Source organism: Typopeltis vanoorti, chromosome 18 (assembly GCF_054136105.1).
Source record: "Typopeltis vanoorti isolate ZY-2024b chromosome 18, IOZ_Tvanoo_1.0, whole genome shotgun sequence".
Classification (NCBI taxonomy): domain Eukaryota; kingdom Metazoa; phylum Arthropoda; class Arachnida; order Uropygi; family Thelyphonidae; genus Typopeltis; species Typopeltis vanoorti.
The window spans coordinates 1,622,046-1,647,178 of record NC_143566.1 but is presented as its reverse complement, the minus strand read 5'-3'; the positions used below and the strand labels follow the sequence as shown (position 1 = coordinate 1,647,178).

The 25,133-nt window shown below is 35.1% G+C and overlaps 1 protein-coding gene across 2 annotated transcripts in view; it reads left to right on the top strand.

The window, feature by feature from the left end:
* The window catches only part of CenB1A (Centaurin beta 1A), a 627,189-nt gene that overhangs the window by 187,804 nt on the left and 414,252 nt on the right, over positions 1-25,133 (top strand). Inside the window, exon 8 of one of the 2 annotated variants that reach the window (XM_090408046.1) lies at positions 7,885-7,929. The exons of the other annotated variant lie outside the window; for it this stretch is intronic. Coding sequence (XP_090264172.1) covers positions 7,885-7,929 — 45 coding nt within the window. The remainder of the gene's footprint in view (positions 1-7,884; positions 7,930-25,133) is intronic. 2 annotated transcript variants of the gene reach the window in all.

Below are 25,133 nucleotides of genomic sequence, written 5' to 3'. Positions count from 1 at the left end.
CAAAAATGGAGGAAAGAGTGCAGTAAAAGGAATTAGAGATGATAAAGGTGACATAACTTGTGAAAAAGATATCCTTAATGTATGGAGTAATTACTTCGAAAAATTGCTAAATGAAACAATCAGTGACAGCACAGCACAGTAGTAAAATAAAAAAAACACTGAACAGACATTCAATCAGGAATACATATCCATACTTAAAGTAGAAAAAGCCATCAGAAGCCTGAAATGTGGAAAGGCAGCAGAAGTAGGTGATATTCAACCAGAAATGCTAAAGTATGGAAGTATAACAGTCTTTTAGTGGTTTTACTGCATAGTTCAGAAGGCCTGGACAGCCATATGAATTCCAGATTATTGGAGTACAGCTCTCATAGTACCCATATATAAAAAGGGGAATAAAACTGAATGTCAGAATTACAGAGGTATTTCCCTGCTGAGTGTTCCTGGTAAGATTTATGCAAGTATACTTGAGAAATGGTTGAGAAGGTTTGTGGAAGTGAAGCTTGGTGAAAAACAAGCTGGATTCAGGCCAAATGGAGGCTGTCTGGATCAGATTTTCACAAATAGTTAAGAAATCAAGGGAATATAACAAAGGTGTGTATTTAAATTTTGTATATCTGCAAAAAGGCATAAGACAAGGTGCCAACAAAAAAGCTATTCAAAACGCTTCAGTTAATGGTGTCAATGGAGCATTATATCAAGCAATACTTAGTCTTTATTTCAGTTATAAGTCAGCAGTTAGAATTGAAGGAAGTACAGGAAGTTGGTTTTATGTTAAATCTCGTATTAGACAAGGATGTACATTATCCCCTCTGTTATTTGTTATCTATATGGATCATATTATGAAGGAAAGTGGTATTAAACCTGATATCAAAATTGGAGATGTTCATCTCAGCTCTTTACTTTATGCAGATGATGTTATACTTCTAAATAAATCCAGTACGTCTGCAAGATTCCCTGACTAAAGTGAATAACTGTTGTAATAGATTTGCTCTTAAGATCAGCAATTACAAGACGATGAAAATAGGCAGAGACATTGGAAATATCATCTCCATTTTGAATGGAGAACCTATAGAACAAGTAAAACATTTCAGCTACTTAGGCAGAATTTTTAGTGAAAATGGTAAATTAAATATGGAATAGACAACAGAATCCATAAAGCTAGTATGGTAGGAAGTCTCAACCGAATAAATTTATATGGAATAAAAGAGAAATTAGCCAAAACACTAATTTGCTATTTACAAGATAGTTTTCAAACTGATTTTAAGTTATGGATCTGAGAACTGGGTTAAATAAAACACTTGACCAAAGACTAGAGACCACAGATATGAGTCCTGAGAAAAATTAGGGGCATAAACAGATGGCATCAATGGCAATATCATGTTCAAAACGAGACTATTAGGAAAGGACTTATCATTTTTAGCATCCAGTGACCATACCACCTGAGATTAGCTCTGCTAATCTCAGGTGGTATGATCACTTAAACAGTAAAAGGAATGATTAGCAAAACAAGTGTTCTCTGAGTTGGCAGGAAAAAGACACAGAGGATGAATACGATATATGTGGATTGATACAGTAAAAAGTGCCTTAGAAGATAGAAATATAAGATGTGATAATGTTTAAGTCTTGACAAGTAACATTGATTTGGAGGAAAATTGTAGATAGGAAGTTAGGAATGATGTAAGTTTTTGATGTAGTACTATTATATCTTGTACACCATAGGGTACATATCAGGAATTTGATGATGAATAAAAGCCAGGTTCTTAGTTCTCAACTGAGATAAAAGTGCAAGAGAGAGCATTAAATCTCCTTCTTACTCTGTCATCTACTGAATGGGTTGCAGATTTCATTGCTTCATCTCTATCTTGCATGTATACGTTCAAAGCTAGATTATGATTCTCAAATCTATGGTTCTGCAAGCTAGAAGGCCTGCAATGGTTGGATTCTATCCATCATCAAGGTATATGGATAGCCACTGGTGCTGTCTTGTCTCCTGTCTGTAATCCACTTCAAGTGTTTGGGATATTTTACAACAGTTACACAAAATGAAGATTGATAATTTTGATGTTAGGTTGTGCTGGAATCCCATGAAAGGGGTATGAGACCACAGCACTGTTTTATGATCTCAAACACATACTACCGACAATTTATTAGACAAAAGCTAATTAGCCAGTGGCAGCCATCATAGCAGGAAGCACTGACAAAAAAAAGTGGAATGAAATTAAACCTAAAATTACAGTCCAGCTAATGTGAAAACAGAAGAGAGGAAGTTGTTCTTGTTAGGTCCCCTACATATGTCACAGTTATTGTACACACTCTATTTACTATAGACTGTGTGCAAAAAATCCATCACATGTCTCACCATTTGTCATATCTGACTGATTGCCAGCACTTCACTAGAGAGCAATAAAAATTTTACTTATCTGGCTGAGCGATATATGCTCAGGCAGTTCTTATTAGATGCAGGCAAACTGCATGACATTTTTAACTTTTTACCAAAAAATTGATTCATACAAATACAATAATAACAATAGCAACAACAAGCACTGGTTCAATGCCTGCATGTGTCTGATGCCATCTTGATTTGATTCTTTCATTGAATTCTATTTTGTGCAAGATGACTCAGTTTGTGAACAGTTTCTGCACCATTTGATGATGTCATTGCCTCATTCTCTGTTTCTTTTTCCTCCTTTGTTCTTTCCTTCAATCATCTGAAACAGCAGCGTTTTTAATTTTTTCTTATTGTTCATTCTACATATATGTCCATATAGATGTAGTTTCCCTTTGATTATTTCCTTTATCAAGTTTTGTTTTGGTTGTATTCGTCTATATATTTTCTCATTGTTCACTTTCTGGTCCAGCTTATTCTCAAGATCTTTCTATAGCACTTCCTTTCAAATGCTAGTACCCTCCTTTTGGATTCTCTCAGAAGTACCCAGGCCTCACATCCATAGAGCATCCTGCCTAAAATACAGGTTTCCACAATGCACAGTTTAGTCTGTATCTTTATAGCTCAGCTCTTCCATATTTTGTCAATGGCTTTTAAGATAGCTGTTGCCCTGGCTTTTCTAATTTTAACTCTTTTTTTTTGGGTCCAAATCATTCATCATGTGGCATCCAAGATATGTGATGTGTTTCATATTTTCCAGTTGAAATCTTTCTATGGTAACTTTGTTCAGTAACTCCTGTTGTCTGAATATCAATACCAAAGTTTGCTGCAATATCCTGTCCATCTGTTTAGGATTTTGGTCTTGTCCATCAATACTTTATCATCTTCCTCTTTGACTGCTACTGATCTTGTTTATTACTTCCTATTGACATTTCTTATAAGTTTATAGACCTCTCTAGCTTTGTATTCTCCAGCCATTTGGCTTTATTAGATCTTGCTGCTTTCTGTACTTCATTGCATTTTTGACGGTATTACTCATCTGCTATCTCTGAAATATCTCTTTTAAGTTTCATTTCGCTTTTCTCTTGTACTGATTTCAGGGTTTCCTGATTTATCCATTTCTTGTTGATCTTCTCTCTTTCAGGAATTACTTCCTCTACACTTTTTTTAGTACTTTAATCAGTCGTTCTGCTCTTGTATCTGTATTTTGTTTTTCACTTGTGGTCTTAAGCTTAGCTTCCAGTATGTCCTGATATGCTGTTCTTAACTGGTCTTCATTTAGTCTTGAGATATCTCTATTTTTGGAACTTTCATTTGTACTTCTGTTTCAGTTTTAACACAAATCAATATCAGCTCCTTGGAATGATCTGTACTGTTGAACTGATGTTCTCCATTTCTGGTCTGTTAATATCAGGTCAATCATATTCCTATGCCTGCCATTGAAGGAGCATCATATCCATTTATGACAATCTTTTTGTTGGAATTATGTATTGGAATGATTATCATGCCTATCAGCAAACAACCTGTAGCTTCTTTTTTGAGTGCCATCTCCTATTGGAGGTCGGCGACCACCTTGGCAAATTTTGAGCGATCATCATCCACTCTGAACAGTCCATCAGAGCTCATGCCAATCTACTGTCTGATGTCTGCCAGACAAGATTTTCTTCATCTTTCTTGTCCTCTTCTTCCATTTATCTTCCCTTTTATAATTAATTGAAGTATCTTATATTTTTCATTATGAAGTAGGTGACTAAGATATGCAGTTTTCCTTCTTTTTATGGTATCTAAAGTTCATGTGATTTTCTCCATTTGTTCCAATACTTCCTGATTGAATGCTTTTGCTGTCCATGGGATTTTTAATATTTGTGTGTATAAACACATCTCAAAGGCTTCAAGTTTTTATTTTATTGATGCTGTCTTCAAGGTCAAAGTTTCTGCACTGTACAGCAGTACAGACCATACATAGCATTTAACCATGCATACTCTAAGTTCTAAATTTAAATTGCAGTTACACTGTGTTGATTTCATCAGGAGAAAATTTTTTTCTTCCCATTTCAATTCTAACTTTTATTTCTATTTCTGGATTGCATTTTTCATTTAACAATCATCCGAGATATTTAGAAAAAGTGCTGAATTAAGAATTGGTTTCTTGCTTATGACCATGAATTTAGTTTTAGTGATATATATTTTTAATCCCATTTTTTCATTCTCTTCATTCACTAGTTCCAGAAGATTTTGAACATCCTGAACATTGTCAGCCAGGAGAGCTGTGTCATCAGCATATCGGATGTTACTGATGATTTTACCATTTACATTAATCCCCATCCTCTCTTCCTTTCAGAGTATATGCTAAAAAGAAGAGATGGCAGCACACATCCTTGCCTTACTCCTCATTTGATGTTAATGGAGTCTGTAATAATGTCATCAACTTGAACAGATGCCTTTTGGTTCCAATATAAGTTTTCAATGATCCTGATGTCTTTACCATCTAATCCAATTCTTTTTAATAGTGCAACCATTTTAGTGTGTTGGACTTTGTCAAATGCTTTCTCAAAGTCGATGAAGCAAATGAGTACTTGCTTGTTTTGGTCAGTACATTTTTGGAATAAGATTTGAGAACAGAAAAGAGCCTCTCTTGTTCCCAAACCATTTCTAAATCTGAATTGGGTATTACTGATGGTGTCTTCACATTTATGTATAATCTTTGTTTAATTATTTTCAGAAACATTTTGAGAACGTGACTCATTAGGCTGATCATTCTCTAGTCATTACAAGTTTTCGCATTTGTTTTTTAGTTAGCATGATGAAGGTCGACTCTAGCCAGTCTTTAGGGATTATGCCTGTATTGTCGACGTTATTAAATAGCGTTACTAATACAGTAATGTTGTCACCTTCTAGTAACTTTACTATTTCTGCTGGTATTCTATCAGGGCCTAAGGCTTTACCATTTTTAGCTGAGTTCAGCACACATTCTACCTCTGATCTTAGAATGCATGGACCTTCCATCTGTTCATAAGTATTTTCTGGGTTCTGTCTGCTATCAGTAAAGAGTTCTACATATTTCACCCATTCTTGTATTTTGTCAATCTTTTCAGATATTATTTCTCCCTTTTTGTTTCGAAGGATACATAGTTGTTTTTTCTTAAATATATCTGAGGTGTCTTTTAGCTTTTTGTGTAGATTAAAACTGTCATGCTTTTCCTGTAGAATTTCTGTTTTTTGACATTTTTCTTGTAGATAGGCTTATACGTTGGTAACACATGACTATTAAATTTAAGGAATTTACAACATGTACTGGAATATTAATTAAAAGAAACTTTAATAAATACCTCCTGTATTTCGGCAATGTCACATTGCCATCTTCATGGGAACATACAACTATGACACGTGCACACAAGCACTACAAAAAGCAAATGAAGCAGAAGAGAGAAAACTACTGTTGTTCCTAGAGTCCTAAAGGTACCCCCTAGTGGGCTATATTGGGTTGTCTTGGCTGTTGGGCTGAAATTCTCAAGATGCAAGCTTCCCAAATTTGTTGAGGTTTGAAAAGTTTTTTAGAGCTGAGGCTGATTCCATGAACAATCTTTCATATTTAAATTTGCTGCTATGTATTAACATGGCTTTCTTCCAACGTATTCTGTGGTGGGTATACAGAGCATGGTGTGCAAGCCTATTGGAGGTATTTATTAAAGTTTCTTTTAATTAATATTCCAGCATATGTTGTAAATTCCTTAAACAATTTAATAGTCTTTACATTTTTCATTCATCCAGATTTCTTTCACTTCTTTGATCTTGCCTTTAATAATTTTCTGAACCTCTTTATATTTTGTTGGACTATGATTTTTATATGATCTGCTTTGATCCATGAGAGAAAGAATTTCGTCAGTTATCCAGTCTTTCTTTTTGACCGCTCTATCAGGACACAAGGTATTGATGCATTTCTCTATGAAGACAGATTTTAATTTGTTCCATGATACATCAACCCTCATGACATTATCATTCTTGATAAGTGCTATCTCTTGATTCAGGTCTTGACTCAATTTGTTTCTTATCTGGTTTTTTTAACTTTCCTAGATGAAGCCTTTTTTTTGTTGATGTTTCTTAAGTATAGCTTTCAGGGTAAGTTTTAACTCTGTCACCAGTAGATTATGATCAGAAGCAATATCTGCACTAGGATAGGTTTTTGTACTCTTTATGGAACTTCAAAATCGTTGATTAATTAGCAAGTAATCGGTTTGGTTTCTGTCTATATTTGCATTATTATCCTGTGGTGATCTCCAAGTATATAGCCTTCAGGATGGTAGCTTGAACTGTGTATTTCTGATTATTAGCTCGTCTTCTTGGCAGAAATGAATAAGATGGTCTCCTCTCTCATTTCTTATTCCCAGTCCATGTTCACCAACTATATCTCCACTTCTACCTTTCCCAACTTTAGCATTGGAATCACCCATGATGATGTTAATATCATGTTTCTTTGTGTTTTCATTAGTTCTTGTAATAAATAAAATTTCATAAAATAGTTTGATCTTGGTGTCATTCTTGTCAGCAGTAGGGGCATAGACCTGTATAAGATTAATATCTAGTGGTTGACCTTTCATTGCACCATCAAACAACCTGTATGCTTCCTGTTTAATCCTTCCCAGTATCGTTAATGCAAAGATTGAATAACGGACCATGCAGTGCTCCACTAGTCACCTTAAATCTTGTAGACTCTTGTGGTCAGATGGGTGACTAATAGATTTAGAAATCTTCAGTCAGCTATCCTACAACTTATGCAACAACCTTCCAAGCTGAATCCTTTTGAACTATGTATCAAAGTCCAAAAGTATCATAGTGCATCCACTTCCCTTGTCTAAATCAACCATCACATTATTACAAAATGTGAACAAGTTCTTTCCTCAAACTTGACCTTCCCATAGTAAACCATGCTGATCATCGGAAGTATAACATACTTCCTATATTTTTGTATGGGATGTGTTAACATCTTTTCCAAAATATTCATCACCACTCCATAGATACTGATAAGTTGGTTGATAGACACATTATTCTTTTCGCTACTCTTGTGCAATTAGATTATCATACATTCTTTTTACTTCTGTGAAATCTTCCCTGTGCTAAGACTCAAATTATATAGCAATGTCAAAGGAACAGCCAATTCAGCTGAAAACTCTTTTAGCATGACTGATGGAATATCAGCATGGTATGTTGATATCCCATCATTGCCTCTTGCCAAATTCATAACATCTTTATATTTCACATATACAAGTAGTAAAAAGGTGTATTACTTTATTATTAAAATGCTCTGGATTAGAGAGAGAGAGATGTAGACTTTGTATGATAGATGCTGATGTAGATTAATTCAACTTTGATATCGCTTCTGGGTCTGGCTCCCACTAGTAACACCTGCCATAATGCTTAGCATTATACACATCTGAAAATATGTGTTTTGTTTTTCTACATGTGCATATTTGTTTATGTTATGTATATATGTTTTTCAGCTAAGTAAGTTACAGTCCAAGAAAAGATTCGAAGTGCTTGATACAGTAAGTAGAAAAATGCATTTTTACAGTTCTATTTACAGAAATGAATTTTTTTATTATAAAAGGATCCACTGGTACTTTTAAAATCCATGGCAGTTTGTTCATTGTATATTGAAGGAAGTATATTAATGACTTACTTTGCTGATTAAAACATTCATTTCAAAATATTATTGAGATTTTGGAAGATTAATTAGTTTAATAAAGCAGTAATTTTAACAAGCTGCTTGTACAGGCTCTGTGTGTGCATGTGTATGTATGAGAGAGAGATAAAGAAAAAAGGAACTGATTTTTCTTTTTTTGAGTAGCTGGATATTGTAGTCCTGAACATTTAGAGAGGATGGATGTTTCTAAGAATAGAAGTAATTAGAATGAAATTTTCTTGAATTTCTAATTTGGACTATGATGAAATGTTATGCTTGTTCATCATCATGGACAGAAATGAATCCATGAAAGTACTTTAAAAAACCTAAGTAAGAAACAGATTGTCCCTGAAGCCATGTGACTCAGTCACTGTGAGAATGATCATCAGCTGAATTTCACTCATCTGGACAGAATTCAGATTATGGGAAGCTTTTTTAGTATACTCTTTTAAATGTATGATTAATAAACAAATGATAGAGAGTGTGGCAATGAAGTGGGGTGAAATAGTGGAGAAGATAGTGATGGTTGGCACAAATGACTTGATAGGTAGCATGAATGATGTAGCAAGAGATTTCAGATTGTTATTAAGGATAGATAGTGCAGCAGAAATGTGTTAGTCAGAAGATCATTGAGTTTGCTACTTCTGTATGATAATGCAGAGTACAAGAGATAAGCAGTGATAATGAATCATTAAGTTTGCTACCTCTGTATGATAATGCAGAGTACAAGAGATAAGTAGTGATAATGAATCTGACAATAGCGAGAATGTGTAGGAAGACAGGTCTGGAATATGTGGGTGCATGGAGTATGTTTGAGGTGATTTATGTAGTAGTAAAAGTTTTAATATGATTGTTTTTAATATTTTAGTTATTTAGAAAATAAGGGAATAAACATCCTTTGTTGTTTTATAGCCAGTAAGCGAAACTAAAGATCGATAACTACAATCTATAAGTTTCATGCCGAAAAACTATTGGCGAAGGCAATTCGAAGTAAAGGTGGAGCAAGCTCCCTCACTATTCTTGATATTTTCTCATAATGTAAAACACAGGTCCTAGGAGATGTAATACTGTCATTACATTATGAGGAGAGGTCACTACCCAGACCGGTTTCAACCTTTTTTGAGGTCTCATCAGTGAGTAGGTAGACCTGGAAGATATCAAAGCTTAGTGAAAAGAATTTACATACCTCAAAAAAGGTTGAAACCGGTCTGGGTAGTGACCTCTCCTCATAATGTAATGACAGTATTACATCTCCTAGGAGCTGTGTTTTACATTATGAGAAAATATCAAGAATAGTGAGGGAGCTTGCTCCACCTTTACTTCGAATTGCCTTCGCCGATAGTTTTTCAACATGAAACTTATAGATCGTAGTTATCGATCTTTAGTTTCGCTTACTGGCTATAAAACAACAAAGGGTGTTTATCCCCTTATTTTCTATATTAAGGTGCCAGAAAACTAGCCATTTGGCTTTTTATCTTAACTTTTTAGTTATTTGTTATCGTAGTTTGACAATTTTTTATGAATACAAGTGTATTTTTTTTTTTTGATTTTTTTTTTTTAAACGCCTTTATATTGATTTTGTTTTTCTGGGGTGGTATATTGGTTTCACTGAATTTAAAAGGTCACATTGGTTCTCAAGGACCTCAGGGCATAGGTGTTCAGGTCTTGGTGCTCGTGTTTCAGGTGTGTGTGTCTTGTTCATCATGTTGGTGTTCCTGTTTGATTGGTCATATGTTGGTTTCTCAGATTTTTAAAGGTCAGTTTCTGTTGAGGTCTGCAGGCCAAAGGCATTTGGAAGGCATTGGTTCTTGGTATGTGCATTTCTTTTTGGCATTTTTTGGCCGTTTTATTCTTAAGGGGGTGATATGTTGGTTTCACTGAATTTGAAATGTTTTGTTACTTTTTCTGTGTTGCATTCTGTAAATTGTTTTATTTTTCTTGTTTGTCATCATTGTTACTATTGTTGAAAATATTGGTGTTTTCTCCCTTGTTTGCTTTTGTCTTTCTTCTTTCTGTTAATGTTTGTGTTAGGATTCCTCTAGATGTCACTAGTAATGCTGGCGTTTTTTAATATATACGGAGTCTGTTCAATAAGTTATGACTATATTTATACAGAAAACAGATTACCTTTAATCATCATCATTTACATGGTCTTTTTCGAAGTAACTACCGTGAGATGCAATGCATTTGTCCCAACGTTGCATCCACTTCTTAAACACATGTGAAAGTCCTTTTTTTGAGAGTTCTTTCAAAACGCCTCTGCAGCTTTTACACATGCTTTGTTGCTTTCGAAATGGCGGCCTCTTAGTGGTTTCTTGAGCTGAGGAAACAGCCAGAAATCGCACGGTGCGAGATCAGGACTGTATGGAGAGTGTAGTAGGATATCTGTGTTGTTCTTCTGCAAAACGTCCACTACACAACCAGCTATATGTGGCCTTGCATTATCGTGGTGCAATAAGAAGCCATTCTTCAGCAATGGACGCTTCCTTTGGACGTGCTGTACCATTGTCCGTAAAACATCCGCATAGCATGAGCCGTTTACAGTATTCCTGGGTTCTACAGCGTGTTGGTAAACAATGCTTTCATAGTCAAAAAAACATTATGGTCATAATTTTACCAGCCGATTTTACAGTTTTTGCTTTCTTGGGGGTAGGCGAAGACGGATGCTTCCATTCACTACTTTGTTGTTTCATTGTAGGGTCATAGTGATACAACCAAGTTTCATCTGCTGTAATGATGCGTTTTAAGAAGTTGTCGCCTTCTTGTTCCAGTCTTTCTATCCATTCTGTGCACACATCCACTCGATACTGCATTTGCTCCGGTGTCAAGAGTTTGGGAATTCATCAGGCACAAACACGTTTCAGTCCCAAATGTTCAGCCATGATTGAGTGAACACTTCCCACAGAAATATTCGGGACAACATGCAGCTGGCGTATTGTAATTCTGCGATCTTCCTTGATGATAATAGCTGCTGTGTTGATCATTGTCTCTGTGATGGACGTTGAAGGTCTTCCCTCACGTTCAAGATCTTCCACATTTTGCCTTCCTTCCTTAAAAGTTTTATGCCAGCGAAAAACACTTGCCCTTGACATTGCTTCATCATGGAAAGCTTCACGTATCATGTGAAAAGTGTCCGATGCCAATTTTTGCAAACGCACACAAAATTTAATCGCATAACGCTGTTCCAAGGACGCTTCCATTTCGACAACTGGTCGTGGGTCGTAGGCGCGCCGAAACAAGCTTGCGTTTAGTCACGTGACAATCTGGCACATCAGCCCATGTATACCATCTATCACCCTCTTTTGTTAATACAGACAGCAACATTTCTTCATTCCACATAAATTAATATTGTGATGAGTGGTTTCGCGACAGGACTCATCGTGGGAGGTCCTTCTTCGTAAACACAAAGTCTATCATACCACTCCTTGAACTCATTGACCATTTTTGCTCTCACCACTCTATCAGGCAATGCATTCCACAGTTGAGCCACCCTCCATGCAAAGAAACCACTCCCTCTTGTTCACAGCTTCCTTTTGGAACTTCCAGCGATAGTCCCTTGTCATCGCTCTTTCCTGCTGTTCCACCAAGTGATAGAACTCCCCAGTGTGAACCCTGTAACTACCTCTCAACAGTTTAAAAGTCTCAGTCATATCACCTCTCCTTCTATCTACCAAACTCTGCAGTTCACATTCCCTCAGCCAATCCTCATAACTGACATTGTACAGTCCGGAAACCATCTTTGTTCTCTGCCTCTCTACCCTTTCTACAATTAATTTATCCCCTTCAAATCCTGTGGACCAATTTTGAGAACAATAATCTTAGAGTGGTCTGATCAGGGTCTTATACAACTCTGCAGGTCAGTGTCCTTCTCAGTATTTCAGCTATCCTCTGGGTTACCTTCACCACCTTTGCAATATGTTTCCTGAATTTCAGGTTTCTATCAGTCATCATCCTCAGATCCTTTGCCTCCCTACTTCCTCCAGTACAGTTCCTTCAATCGAGTATGCAGCCTTCCATCGATGCATCCCAAACTTTAAGATTTTACATTTTGCTGCATTAAATCGACACTTCCATTCATTCACCCATTTGTCTAGTTTATTCAAATTCTCTTGTAGGGTTGCCGCATCTGCACTATTACTAATAATCCTTCCAATCTTTACATCATCTGCAACCACTGAATATCCCCCTGCAATCCATTGACAATGTCATTGATGTCATAAAGGTTAAACAATGCAGGTCCCAGTACTGAGCCCTGTGAGACCCCACTTGTAACCTTCTGCCCCTTTGATACTGCCCCACCATACACAACTTTCTGATACCTATTAGACAGCCAATCCTGAATCCAGTAAACTAACCCAGAATTTACACACATGTGCTGCAACTTAAATATCAGCTTATCATATGGCACCCTGTTAAATGCCTTTGCAAGATCCAAAATAAAGGCAGTATATGCTTTTCCTCATGAACTGCTCTTGTCACTTTATTATAAAAGACACTCATATTACTAAAGCAAGAGCACCCATTAACAAATCTATGTTGACACTCTCACAGATAAACGTTACCCTCATCTTCCCACCTCTGTATATGGTCCCTTACTAATTTCTCCAAGATGGAGAAATACTGATGAAACACAAACTGGCCTATAGTTAGATACATCCTGTGTGCTGTGCAATGTGATAGTGCCTTTATGCAATGGCACTATCTTACCTTACATTCCTTGGGTACCTTTCCCGTATCCAGACTTTCATTGAAAAGCCAGGTCAACGGAGCTGTCAGTTCTTTAGCACATTCTCTCAAAACCCGTGGTGAAATACCATCCAGTGTCACAGCTTTACTGACATCCAAGGTACTCAGTATTTGGAACACATTTTTCTCTTGCACCTCTAAAACCTCGAACCTGTCCTATCTCTCTAGTATTAAAACTTACTTCTGTTACACCTGATATCTTAGGAATATAGTATTCTCAGCTATCATGGTGTAACATGAAGAATAAATATCATAAATTAAAACCCCTGCATAAAAAATGAATTATTTAATGGAAAATTTCTTGCATCCAGTAATATGTATAAAACATAAGGGTTGTTGTTAAAGTAGCTGATAAAGGAAGGAATGTATTAATATTGTAATATGACTTAAAATAAGGAATTCTAACTAAATAAGTAGCTAACAAAGGAAAGTATAGATTAATTTTGTAATACGATTAAAAATGAGATAGTTAAGTAAATAAGTAGAAATGGGTGAGTCATAAAATACGTTATGTGAGAGATTAAGTTATTAAGTAGAATTCATAGAAAAGGTTTGAAAGGGGATTAAGTCAGGCTAGCACAAGAAAAGCAAAGCTATCGCTTAGGGCTGATCCCCGGATTGAAACATTGAGAACGGGCTTGCCGATCAAATGACGTTTGGGAAGAAAATGCCACCCTAATTGGTTGATGATTAAAAAAACAAGTAGAAGGAGGAGAAAGGAAGTAAGAAAAGGTGCCGTTAGGGGAGCAGCTATAAAAGCGTTGGTAACCCCCTTGAGAGGACACTTTTTGGATAGTCGCTTTTGGCCTTGGAGTTTGGTTTTGGTTCCGGTGGAGTTCACGGGGTTTTCCTGAGTGGCGACAGGGGTGATATCTCCTCGTCACAACAAGGAAACGAAAGTGAGCAGGATTTCGATTCCCGTTTTCCCGAGTAGGAAGCAAAGAAAAAATTGCCATAGAGTCCTAGAAAAGGAGGGATCTTCTTCGTTTTGACGCTAGTGACAACTACGCAAAGCAGAAAGCTGTAAAGAGATCGATGTCCTCGTTGCTGATAGTAGAGCAAGTATATGTGTGTTAAAGTATTCCAGAGTTATGAGAAGTTATACCGAAGGTTCGTTTGGAAAAGAATAAAGGCCCATACGAAAAGCTCAAGAAAGGTACTGTAACCTATTTCTAGTTAACCTATGTTAACTAGAAATTTGTCTGTGAAAAGTATCGTGATTCCAATACAGAACTGTTGAAGTTATACTAGGACTTCAGTATATGATAGAATGTGTTATGTGTAGATTGACTAGTGTTAAAGATTTGTGAATAGTTAAGAGTCCTAAGGTATTTTTGCATGTCTATTATATTACACAAGATATTTAAATGACATAATTGTGTGTTAGTGCAAATAACGGTATAACGGAACAGTGTGAATTAAGTAATTACGTATCCTAAGAATTGAATGCCTAATGTAATGTATAAAATAATTGAAATGTCACAAGTATGTGTTAGCAGTGAATAATTTGTTAATCTACTTCAGTATGAATAATCAGATAGTGTGAATTGATCTAATTTGTTCACATCAGGTGAATTTATGAATTAATGTGTATGGCGGCATAATCACAATTCGCCATATTGCTTGTTATGATTTAATGTAAGTCTATAAGTATTTTAGTTTCTTTTTTATTTCTATTTTAGTATTTTAGAAACTTAATAAACCTTTCGTTCAATGATAAAAGAGTTGTCTGATGTTGCTAATCCAATGCACCACTTAAAATCATCATACCCAATCACGCGGGAAATTTAATGTTGAGGAAAGAGATTAAGAGTCACGACTGCAATAATATTTAAATACTAAGAGATATATTCGAGATTGACTTTCTCCCTATTTATGACAACATAAATGGTGCAGTTGATAACCACTTGAAAATATTGTACTTAGTCACTCGGAAAATTTAAGTTGAGAATCGAGTTAAGTGTCACGACTGCAATAGTTACACTTTCAGATATATTTGAGTCCTTTCTCCTTGTTTATGTATGTAATATCCTAAACTAAATATCCCACAAGGCGCAGTATAAATACAAATATTAGGGGTACTATGAGGAGCAATAACTTAGATATTGGTATAAGTTTTGGTAAAATCTCGGGCATAGAAGTTAGAAGAATATAGATAAAAGGAATTTGTAAGATTAGAGTAAAAATCGTAAATTGGGACACAACACTTCTCTGGGATGAAGTACTCCAATAAAGTGTTTATTGAACATCTCCACTATGTTCTCTGCATCAGTCACTCTATTTGCATTTTTATCCCACAATATCATTTGTCGACAATCATTTCTCCTCCTACTGGCCACTTAGCTAAAAAATTCCACTAGGATTATCTTTGGATCTTAGTGCCGATCTCTTCTCATATTTCAGTTTCACCTTCCTTACTATATTAGTCGCTCTCCTTGACTGAGTCTTATATTCTTCATTCATTTGCTATCCACCCCTCTCCTTATATCTCTTCCATAGCCTCTTTTTTGCATGCAGTCCCTGTTTAATATTGTTTGTCATCCACTTTACACCAAATTGTGTCCGCTTCTTCACTTGTGGAATACAGCTTACTATTGCTGCTAACAAAAATTCCTTCACAATTTCCCAAGCACTAATGATATCCTGGTCTTCCAATTCTTCCCTCCATGGAACTGTCCCAAATTGATATCTAATACTATTATAATCACCTGCCTTATAATTCCACATATGTTCCCTTTTCTTTGATGCTACTGCATGTTTATTCATCTTCCAAGTCAAAACCACATTTTCACTCTCTCTCCAACAGGAGGGATAGATATAAGACTTATTGTTAAACTGACCATAGATTTTTAATTCGTATGTATGTTTGTACAATATTGTCTACTGGTTTCGCTAGTAACTGACTAGCTTTCTCAAGGCTTGCACAATACAAAAAAATGGTAAATGCAAAAAAGGTTTAAGAATACAAAAAAAGTTAGCACCCCTTAGATAGCTAAGGTAACACGTTCGCGTGACATTTCTACTCAGTATCATGAACATGCGTTACATGCAAACGCGTAATATGATTATTCGCGTACTGTAGTTCTGTTGAACTGAGGGAATTAATTAGATTTTTCCAAGTATCGTTCAGTATGGCCCCTTGATTTCTGTTTAGGTTGCTGCCTGTACGTAGCACTACTGCTGCTTCTTTAAATAATCGATGTCTGTAATCTTCGTCTACGTAGGGCATAGACTGTTATTCTAGTCTGTAGTGTGGTTCTAAGTTGAAAAGTGATGTGCTAACCCGGATGTGGTTGTTATGTTGTGATTTACAGCACCAACATGTTCTTTCTGTCTTATTTTCAGGCTTCTCGAATGCCCTACATAGACAAAGATTACGAACATCGATTATTTAAAGAAGCAGCAGTAGTGCTACATACAGGCAGCAACCTAAACAGAAATCAAGGGGTCAACTTGGAAACTGAACGATACTTGGATAAATCTAATTAATTCCCTCAGTTCAACAGAACTACAGTACGCGAATAATCATATTATGCGTTTGCATGTAACGCGTGTTCATGATACTGAGTAGAAATGTCATGCGAACATGTTACCTTAGCTACCTAACAGGTACTAACGTTTTTTTGTATTCTTAAACCTTTTTTGCATTTACCATTTTTTTGTACTGTGAAGCCTTGAGAAAGCTAGTCAGTTACTAGCGAAACCGGTAGGCAATATTGTACGAACATACGTACGAATTAAAAAATCTATGGTCAGTTTAACAATAAGTCTTATATTTTGTAACATTTTATGACCAGAAACATGTATAATTTAAGGAGGGAGAGATATCATCTCAGTTATCAGCTCTTCTGATGCTATTACCAAATCCAAAGCTCTTGAACCTCTTGTTCCCTCTATTACATGTTGCCTAAGATGTAATAGAGGGAACTCTATTACATCTTAGGTGTAATATAATAGATGTAATAGAATTCCAGAAATTCCATTTTATTCATTTAATTTCTTCATTACTTTTACATTACTTAATTTACACAACATGAATTCCACCAAATTAACTGTAATCATGTTTTTTTATATGCTTATTTCAACATTAAGTACAGTGTTGCATGATTGGTGTAATTTCCAGTGATGATGAAGTTGCATCCATCACGCAGTTACCAGAAGTTACGGCATTTGCACAAATACACACGTATGTCACACAGTTTTGCCAATTTGTCAGTTATCGGAAAGCTGAAGTAGTCATAGACTTGTACAGTATATATATTTTTGTTATTTTGATTTATTTTATTATATTATTATTTTTTTTCTTCTTCTTCTTCCTTTCCATACTTATAGGCCAATTGGCCTGTTGCTGACTCAGTTCCATCATTTTAAGGGTCTTCCTCTACATCAAGTACCTTTTTGGTTGTAACTTAGAATTTGAAGTTAGGTATTCTGCTTCTATTCATTCTCAGTACATGTTCTTTCCATTTTTCTCTATAGCAAATAATGTTCCATTTAGGGAGTTTGTAATCCCAAGTTTATTTCTGATTTTGCTGCTTTTCATTTTATCCATCATTGTGACCCCTTCAGTTCTGAAATTTCATATCTCGGATGATTCAATTCTTCTTTCATCTGCTTTTTTTTATTGTCCATATCTCACTGCCATAAAGTAAGGTAGGTTTAGCTACTGTATTGTAGATTCTTATTCGTGTGTGTTTTTGTACAAATTTGGGTTTGAAATTTTATTTATAATGCCTGTTACTTTTAAAAAGTTTGATAGCTTTGGTTCTGTATCGGCTTCATTTTCATGTGACATTGTGCATCATAAATATTTAAATGTATTTACTTGCTCTATTATTTTGTTGTTTCTTACTATTTTGCTTCTTATTGGATTAGCCCCTTTGAAGGCCATGACTTTTGTTTTATCTGTTGATATTTTCATACCATATGTCTTTATCAGATTATTTAGACTGCAGAATGATTTTTGTAGTTCATCTCCATTGTTTCCAAGGATTATTTGGTCATCAGCAAAAAAAAGTAGCGTAGCATGTTGGTATGGCTTATTCTGAATCTTCCTTCATTAGTTATTTTTCATTCTTTTATAACTTTATATATATATATATATATATATATATATATAATAAATAAAACCAGTGAGAGAGGGCAACTTTGATGTACTCTTCTATTTATTGTTTTCCAGCTTGATGTTAACACATTCACTGCCAACTATGAGTATACTCGTAGTTGGTATATGTGCCCCCACAAGCCAGCTATGAATATACTCGTATGACGCTTACTGCTGGTAACGAGATTACCCGTACTGACCTTGAAGAAGTGAAAATGCTTGGCGTGTGGAGCTAGCAGCAAAACTGTGTATACTCGTAGATGGTATATTCGCCCCACAAGCCAGCTACGAATATACTCGTATGACGCTTACTGCCGGTAACGAGATTACCCATACTGACCTTGAAGAAGTGTACGAGAACAAACTATACCCAAGTAGCTTGGCAGCAAATGTGTTAAATTATTGTATTTCACAGATATTTTATTATCTTGATATATATTAAATAAGGCTCTAAAGAGTTGATTTGGTATTTCATATTCTTTCAGGATTTCTCATAGTTTTTCTCTGATAATTTTATCAAATGCTTTCGTGTAATCTATAAAAGCTGTGTGTGTTTGTTTGCATTCATTTCTCTGTGTTTTTTGATTAATAATTTTTAACATAAATGCAGAGTCTATGCAAGACCTGCCTTTTCTGAATTCATTTTGTACTATTAATTTTGGGTCTACTATACATTTAAGTTTATATGCCAAGATTTTTGCATATGCTTTATAACAGGTACTAAGTAAGCTGATGCCATGGTAATTGTTAGTCAGATTTGTGTCCTTTTTTTGTAAATGGGGAAAACTATTGCTATTGTCCAATCTAGTGGGCATTTTCCTTCTTTCCAATTCATATAATAAAAGTTAAGTAACTTGAGTGCAAATTCAAGTCCTGCATATTTGATAAGTTTATATTGTCTCCTTCTGGGTCTTTTCCTGTTTTACTTTGGGTTAATGCTTCTGTTACTTCTAGAGTGATGTTTTCCAAATTATCCTAGTTGTTTATGAAGGGTGGTTTTCTGTTTTGAATGTTTTCATCATACCATAGATCTTGGTAGTAATTTTGCCATGTTTCTATTTCAATGGTATTAATATCTGCTTTTCTCTAGTTTTATTTAGATCTTGGTAGTAATTTTGCCATGTTTCTATTTCAATGGTATTAATATCTGCTTTTCTCTAGTTTTATTTAGATCTTTATGGATTTTATATGTGTTAGATCTTTTGAGAGTACAGTCTCTCTCAAATATTGTTACAAAATTGTCCCATCTGTTTCTGTTTATTCTCCTGCATGCAGCTTTTACTATTGCTCTTTTTCTGCTGCATTCGAATTTTGATTCTATTGTCTTCAGGTTGAGCCAGTTTTTATATGCTTTTTTCTTTTCTTCAATAATGCATTTAATTCCATCATCCCATCCCTAAGACCTCTTTTTTCTTTTCCACTTTTTCTTTGTTCCTAAACTTTCTTTTGCAGCTTTTGTCATTATGATTTTTAGGTTTGATCATTCTTCTTCTATGTTCTGATTTTCTTTTATATTTATCATCCAGTTCTTTATTCTTTTTGGTACAATTCTTTAATACTATTGTCATCTAGAAGTCTTCTTTGAAGGATTCAAAATTTCTATTTTCCTTATGCTTTTTTGTTGTTTTCCATCTTGGTTCCCATTTTATTTTTCCAATTAAGAGGTAATGATCTGATTCTATTTCAGATCCTCTGTATACTCTTGTATCTATTATCATTTCTGACATTAATCAATAATGTTTCTTGTGTCTCTTGCTTCCCAGGTGTATCTGTGGAAGTCTTTACGTTTGAAGAAGGTGCTCATTATTTTAAGGTTATTTCTTATAGTAAAATCTCTTAATCTATTTCCATTCCTATTACAATTAAGTTCTCTTATAGGTCCTATGTTTGGTTTATATGGTTTATTGCCAATTCTTGCGTTAAGATTGCCTATTACCAAGATATGATAAATTTTGTTTAATCCTTTATCCAAGTGTAAGCAAACAAAGTTTGCACCTGAAAATATCTTCAGGACTGAGGTAAGGTGGTACATCTCTTCACAACTTGTAGCAAAGGTGGACCAAGCTCTCATCACTCCTTGTCTCAGTATCTCCCATAAAGCAAAGCACATCTCCTTGCGGACATGTATACTGCTGTGCATTAAGGAAAGGGCCACTACCCAGATGGAATTGTACCTATACGAGTTGCCAACCGGTGTACCACCTTATTATTAAATTACTCTGGATTTAGAGAAAGATGTTGGAAGTTTATTTTGCACTTGGTTAGACGATAATAAATTTAGTTTAATCCTTTATCCAAGTGTAGGTTGATAAAGTAGTTTATGTTACACTTCATGTAGTTATTATACCAAAAATTCAGCAAATGTTTTCACAATTGGCAAAATCTAAAAAAACAAAATGGCCTTTCCACACAGTTTATTAGAATGATGTAGACACAAGGATTAATAATAATTTTCAATGCAGATGTGTTGGCCTGAATGTAACAAGTCATCATTAATACACAAGTAATTCACAAAAGGTGCAACACGAGCAACAATGGATTGTTATTCCCTTTCATGAATACAAGCCACTTGGTAGAGTGATACCATACAACAGATTTTAAATAAGTAAAAACAAACTAAAGTAATAATTAAAAAAATAAATAAAATAAAAAGAGGAGGCAGTTACTCTTTGCCACTTATCAGGAGCAGACTATCCCAAATTTTTGCTGTGGATAGACTGTCATTCTGATTTTAATTTATTTTTTTATTATTTTATTTTTCTTTATTTACCATCTTTTATATGGTGCCATTTTAGCATGTGGCTGATATCTTGAAAGGGAATAATAATCCATTGTTTGTGCTCCACCTTGTGGATTGCTTGTACACTGGTAATGGAATGTTACATTCAGACCAAAACATCTGCATTAACAAATTATTATTATTAATTTGTGTATCTGTCTCTAATAATCTTAAATGATTATTAAACATAATCATTAAACTGTGTTATAATTGTCATTAAATACACATTTCACAAAGTTGTTCCTTGGTATAACTACCATTGTTGTTGCTAAAGACCTCCAGGAAGTTAGGGACTCATTGAGGAAAGCCACATGTCATTCACACTATTTGCTCTCACCACCCTCCAGAGGTAAGCCATTCCAAATATGCACTGCTCTATGAGAAAAAAAATCTTGTTCTCACCTCTTTCTTGACAGCATTCATCCTCAGCTTTCATAAATCTCCTTCATACTCTCTCCATCCCCACCATGAAATGAAATTCCATCTACTTGTATCATGTATGACTCTTTCAGACATTTGTGGGTTTTTCTCATATCACCACTTTTTACTCATGTTTGCAGTCTACAAATTCTCAGCAACCAAACCATGGAATTGTACCTAGTATTCACCTCAGTTGGTCATAATTTGTTGCATTGTAGTTCAGTATTTAACCTTTTCTAAATGGAATATCCATATACTAAGCCATTTCACAGATTAGTTTAGCATGGTCACTTTCACCATCTTCAGGTAGTACAGTCATGTCTAAACCCATCCGACACTAAACCAAAAATCTCAGCCCATTTGTTTCAGATACTCTTAGCATTTGTGGTCAAGTTAACCATTAGGCTTTCCACATAGCCACCTCTCTAGTCTGTATGAACAAGTTAAACAACTTCCATGTTCCTATACGTTAAAGATATCAACAATTTTATAAACTTGGTTTTAATCCTTTTTCCCAAGTAAGCAAATGAACAGGTAAGTCAAGTTTGTGTCTGAAGTATTTTCAGGCACAAACTTGGTGGAGTAAGCTCTGATCACTTTCCTTAGTATCTCCCATAATGCAAAACACATCTCTTTGTGGACATGTATGATGTACCCAAGGTAAAAAACTTTCTACATCTTTCTTCCATTTCCTGTTCAAATCTAATGTTTCAGTTCTGTACACATCCTTACACATACTGAATAAGTCTCTGCTAGATGAGCCCACAGTTGTCTTTTCATCCTTCCATTATTTAAGCATATTTGTAATTTTAATATACATTAACCTCCATACTGGCCAAGTGGATGAAATAGCGAGACCACATTGCATTTCTTATCCATGTTATTCTATGGGTGTTACAGAATCGTATCCAGATTTAGCTTGACATCTATAGACATCATGGCTGGTTGGGGGGAGGGGGGGGGGAGGTTAAATTACATTGCATAAGTTAGTCACTGTAATGTTGATTCTTACCATTCCTTGCATCATAATCTGGTTTTTTTGATTGTCTGTATTAGGTCTCATACCTAAGATATAAAATAATTTCTCCAGACTCCTGTTACCAAATGCATTCAAGTGAAGGCCATCCTTCTTATATAGATCCATTCTTCCTTCTTACTGACTCCATTCAAAAAACATACAACATTCTACACAGTCTACTCATTGAATCATTTGCCATCATAGCTCTTCCTCTTAATTTCGTGCTATCATATGTAAGTAATGTATTAACAATTTTCACTTTCTCGTTCTTCCCTCTCAGTTCTTCTAGCAATCCTTTCATATCATCTCTCATACTGTATTTATTGCCAGTCAAATTGTTTGATCCAACTAGAACTACCATCTCTTTTACTTTTCTTTTCTACTTTTCATTTATATATGTTAAACTTTTTTTTTATTTCAGCACCTGGAAAATTTGAAGTGGTAATACAGTCATCATTCATTTCCTTCATGTTGCACAGTGATCAGAATTCATTGCAAAAAATTTTGGAAACAACTACCATGTTACAGAAAAACTTAAGTTTAATATAAACCAAATTAACCACTCAACATTTTGACTTTCACATTAAGGTCATCATCTGGAGTATACACATATATGCAAAAAAACAAGCTGCACTACAATCTACATGGTATGCTAAAGTTGCATTGATTTGGTCAACTATTAAAACTACTGCCCTGACCTCTGGTGAAAAAAACAAATCCTTACTGCATCAGCTAGAGTTTTGTTAATATAATTATCTATTTGGTTACAAAAATAAATTAAGCTGGAGAGTAATATGTTAACAAAGTTACTTATATAAGTATACACATAAATTAATGGTTGACCAAATCAATGTAACTTTAGCATACCATATAGATTGTAGTGCAGCTTGTTTCTTTGTATATATGTGTATAGTCCAAATGATGATCTTAATGTGAAGGTCAAAATTTCGAGTGATTATTTTGGTTTATATTAAACTGAAGTTTTTCTCCAACATGGTAGTTGTTTCCATAATTTTTGTAATGAAAGTCATCAATCACATGTTTTATAATTGAATCTCCATACTGCTTTTTTTAATCAACTTTATCTACTTGATTATTGTTTTTGCAATATTATTAGCAATATGCCCTCTAAACTTTATCACTCTATTTACCACCATCCCCAAATCCCTAGATTATAGTTCCATGAATGTGGTACCACTAGCTGACTTTTTGCTGTTCGCCCTGGTTCCCTGGCGAAAACAACAGGGGCCTTGTTTAACTGCGCGATGTCCTAGCCAGCATGAAATTGTCATGTTGCACCATCATTTTTTTTTGTCACCAGAGTTAAAGATCGGTACTATCAACATAAGAAGCCTGAATGGCAAAGAAATGGAGCTAGCTAAGGAATTAGATAAGTTCCAGATTGACATAATAGGGGTGACTGAAACAAAAAAGACAAAAACTGGTGAGATCTTTCTGAGCACTAAATACAAAATGTTATATTCAGGCAATAACAATCAAGGAAAAGAAGGAATAGCCATAGTATTCAACACAAAATACGAGGTAATTTTCTTGAATGGCAGGCTGTCTCAAGGTAGAGTGATGTGGGCAAATATGAGAATGGGGAACTGGACAATGAGACTTATTTGTGCCTATGGTCCCACAGAAGGTTCTACTAATGTAGAAGTGGAGGAATTTTTTGATGCTTTAGAAAAAGCAACTGACACAATGAAAAAGGAAAAGCTGGTACCTTGTTGGGGATCTAAATAGCAGAGTAGGAAATGATTGTGAGACATACAAAACTATTTTGGGAAAATTTGGAGAAAAGAGCAAAGCTAATGATGATGACAAATACCTGTTGGATTTTTGCTCAGGACATGGACTGGTTATTACTAACACCACGTTCCAACATAAAAATGTGCATAAATTAACATGGAGAGAACAGGCAAGGAATAAGATAAGTCTTATTTACTATGTTATTGTTGATAGTGATGTTTTCTCCCTGGTGCAGGACACCAGAGTGTACAGAAGATTTGAAATTGGAAGCGATCACTATTTAGTCTTGAGCAGGATAAAATTGAATTTCATATTGAAAAGAATAACATGTACGAAAGTTTTAAAGCGAATAAAAGTTGAGTAGCTCTCAGATGTGAACTGTAGACTAAAATACACAAAGATTATTGAAGAAAAAATGAAAGAGTTTGAGAACAGGAACCAAACCTTGGAGATTCATTGGCAAGCCTTGAAGAAAACTCCTGATTGATTCAGCTAGAGAGGCATGTGGTGAGGTAGTCTGCAAGGATAGAAAAATCAGAACTCCATGGTGGATACAGGAAGTTAAAGAGGTAGTGAAGGAAAAGAGGAAATCATATCAAAAGTTCCTGGCAAATAAGGCAGTTTGTGCTCTTAGAGAATACAGAGACAAATGTAAGAAAGCGAAACACTGTGTAAAACTAGCTAAACAAAAGTCATGGGAGAACTTTGGCAAGAACATAGAAAATAAATATCAAGAAGGTGGCAAAATATTCTGGTGGTTGTTGAAGAAGCTTAGGAATGGAGGAAAGAGTGCTGTAAAAGGAGTAAGAGATGATAAAGGTGACAGGAAAACAGGAGAAAAAAAAAAAGATATCCTTGAAGTATGGAGTAATTACTTCGAAAAATTGCTAAATAAAACAAGCAGTTAAAGCACAGTGGTAAAAAACACTCAACAAGCATACAGTCAGGAATACATATCCATACTTGAAGTAGAAAAAGCCATCAAAGGCTTGAAATGTGGAAAGGCAGCAGGAGTAGATGATATTCGACCAGAAATGCTGAAGTATGGTGGAATAAAAGTCTTGCAGTGGCTGCACTGCATAGTTCAGAAGGCCTGGACAAAGGGACGAATTCCTGATGATTGGAGTAGAGCTCTAATAGTGCCCATATATAAAAAGGGAAATAAAACTGAATGTGAGAATTATAGAGGTATTTCCCTACTGAGTGTTCCTGGCAAGATCTATGCAAGTATACTTGAGAAACGGT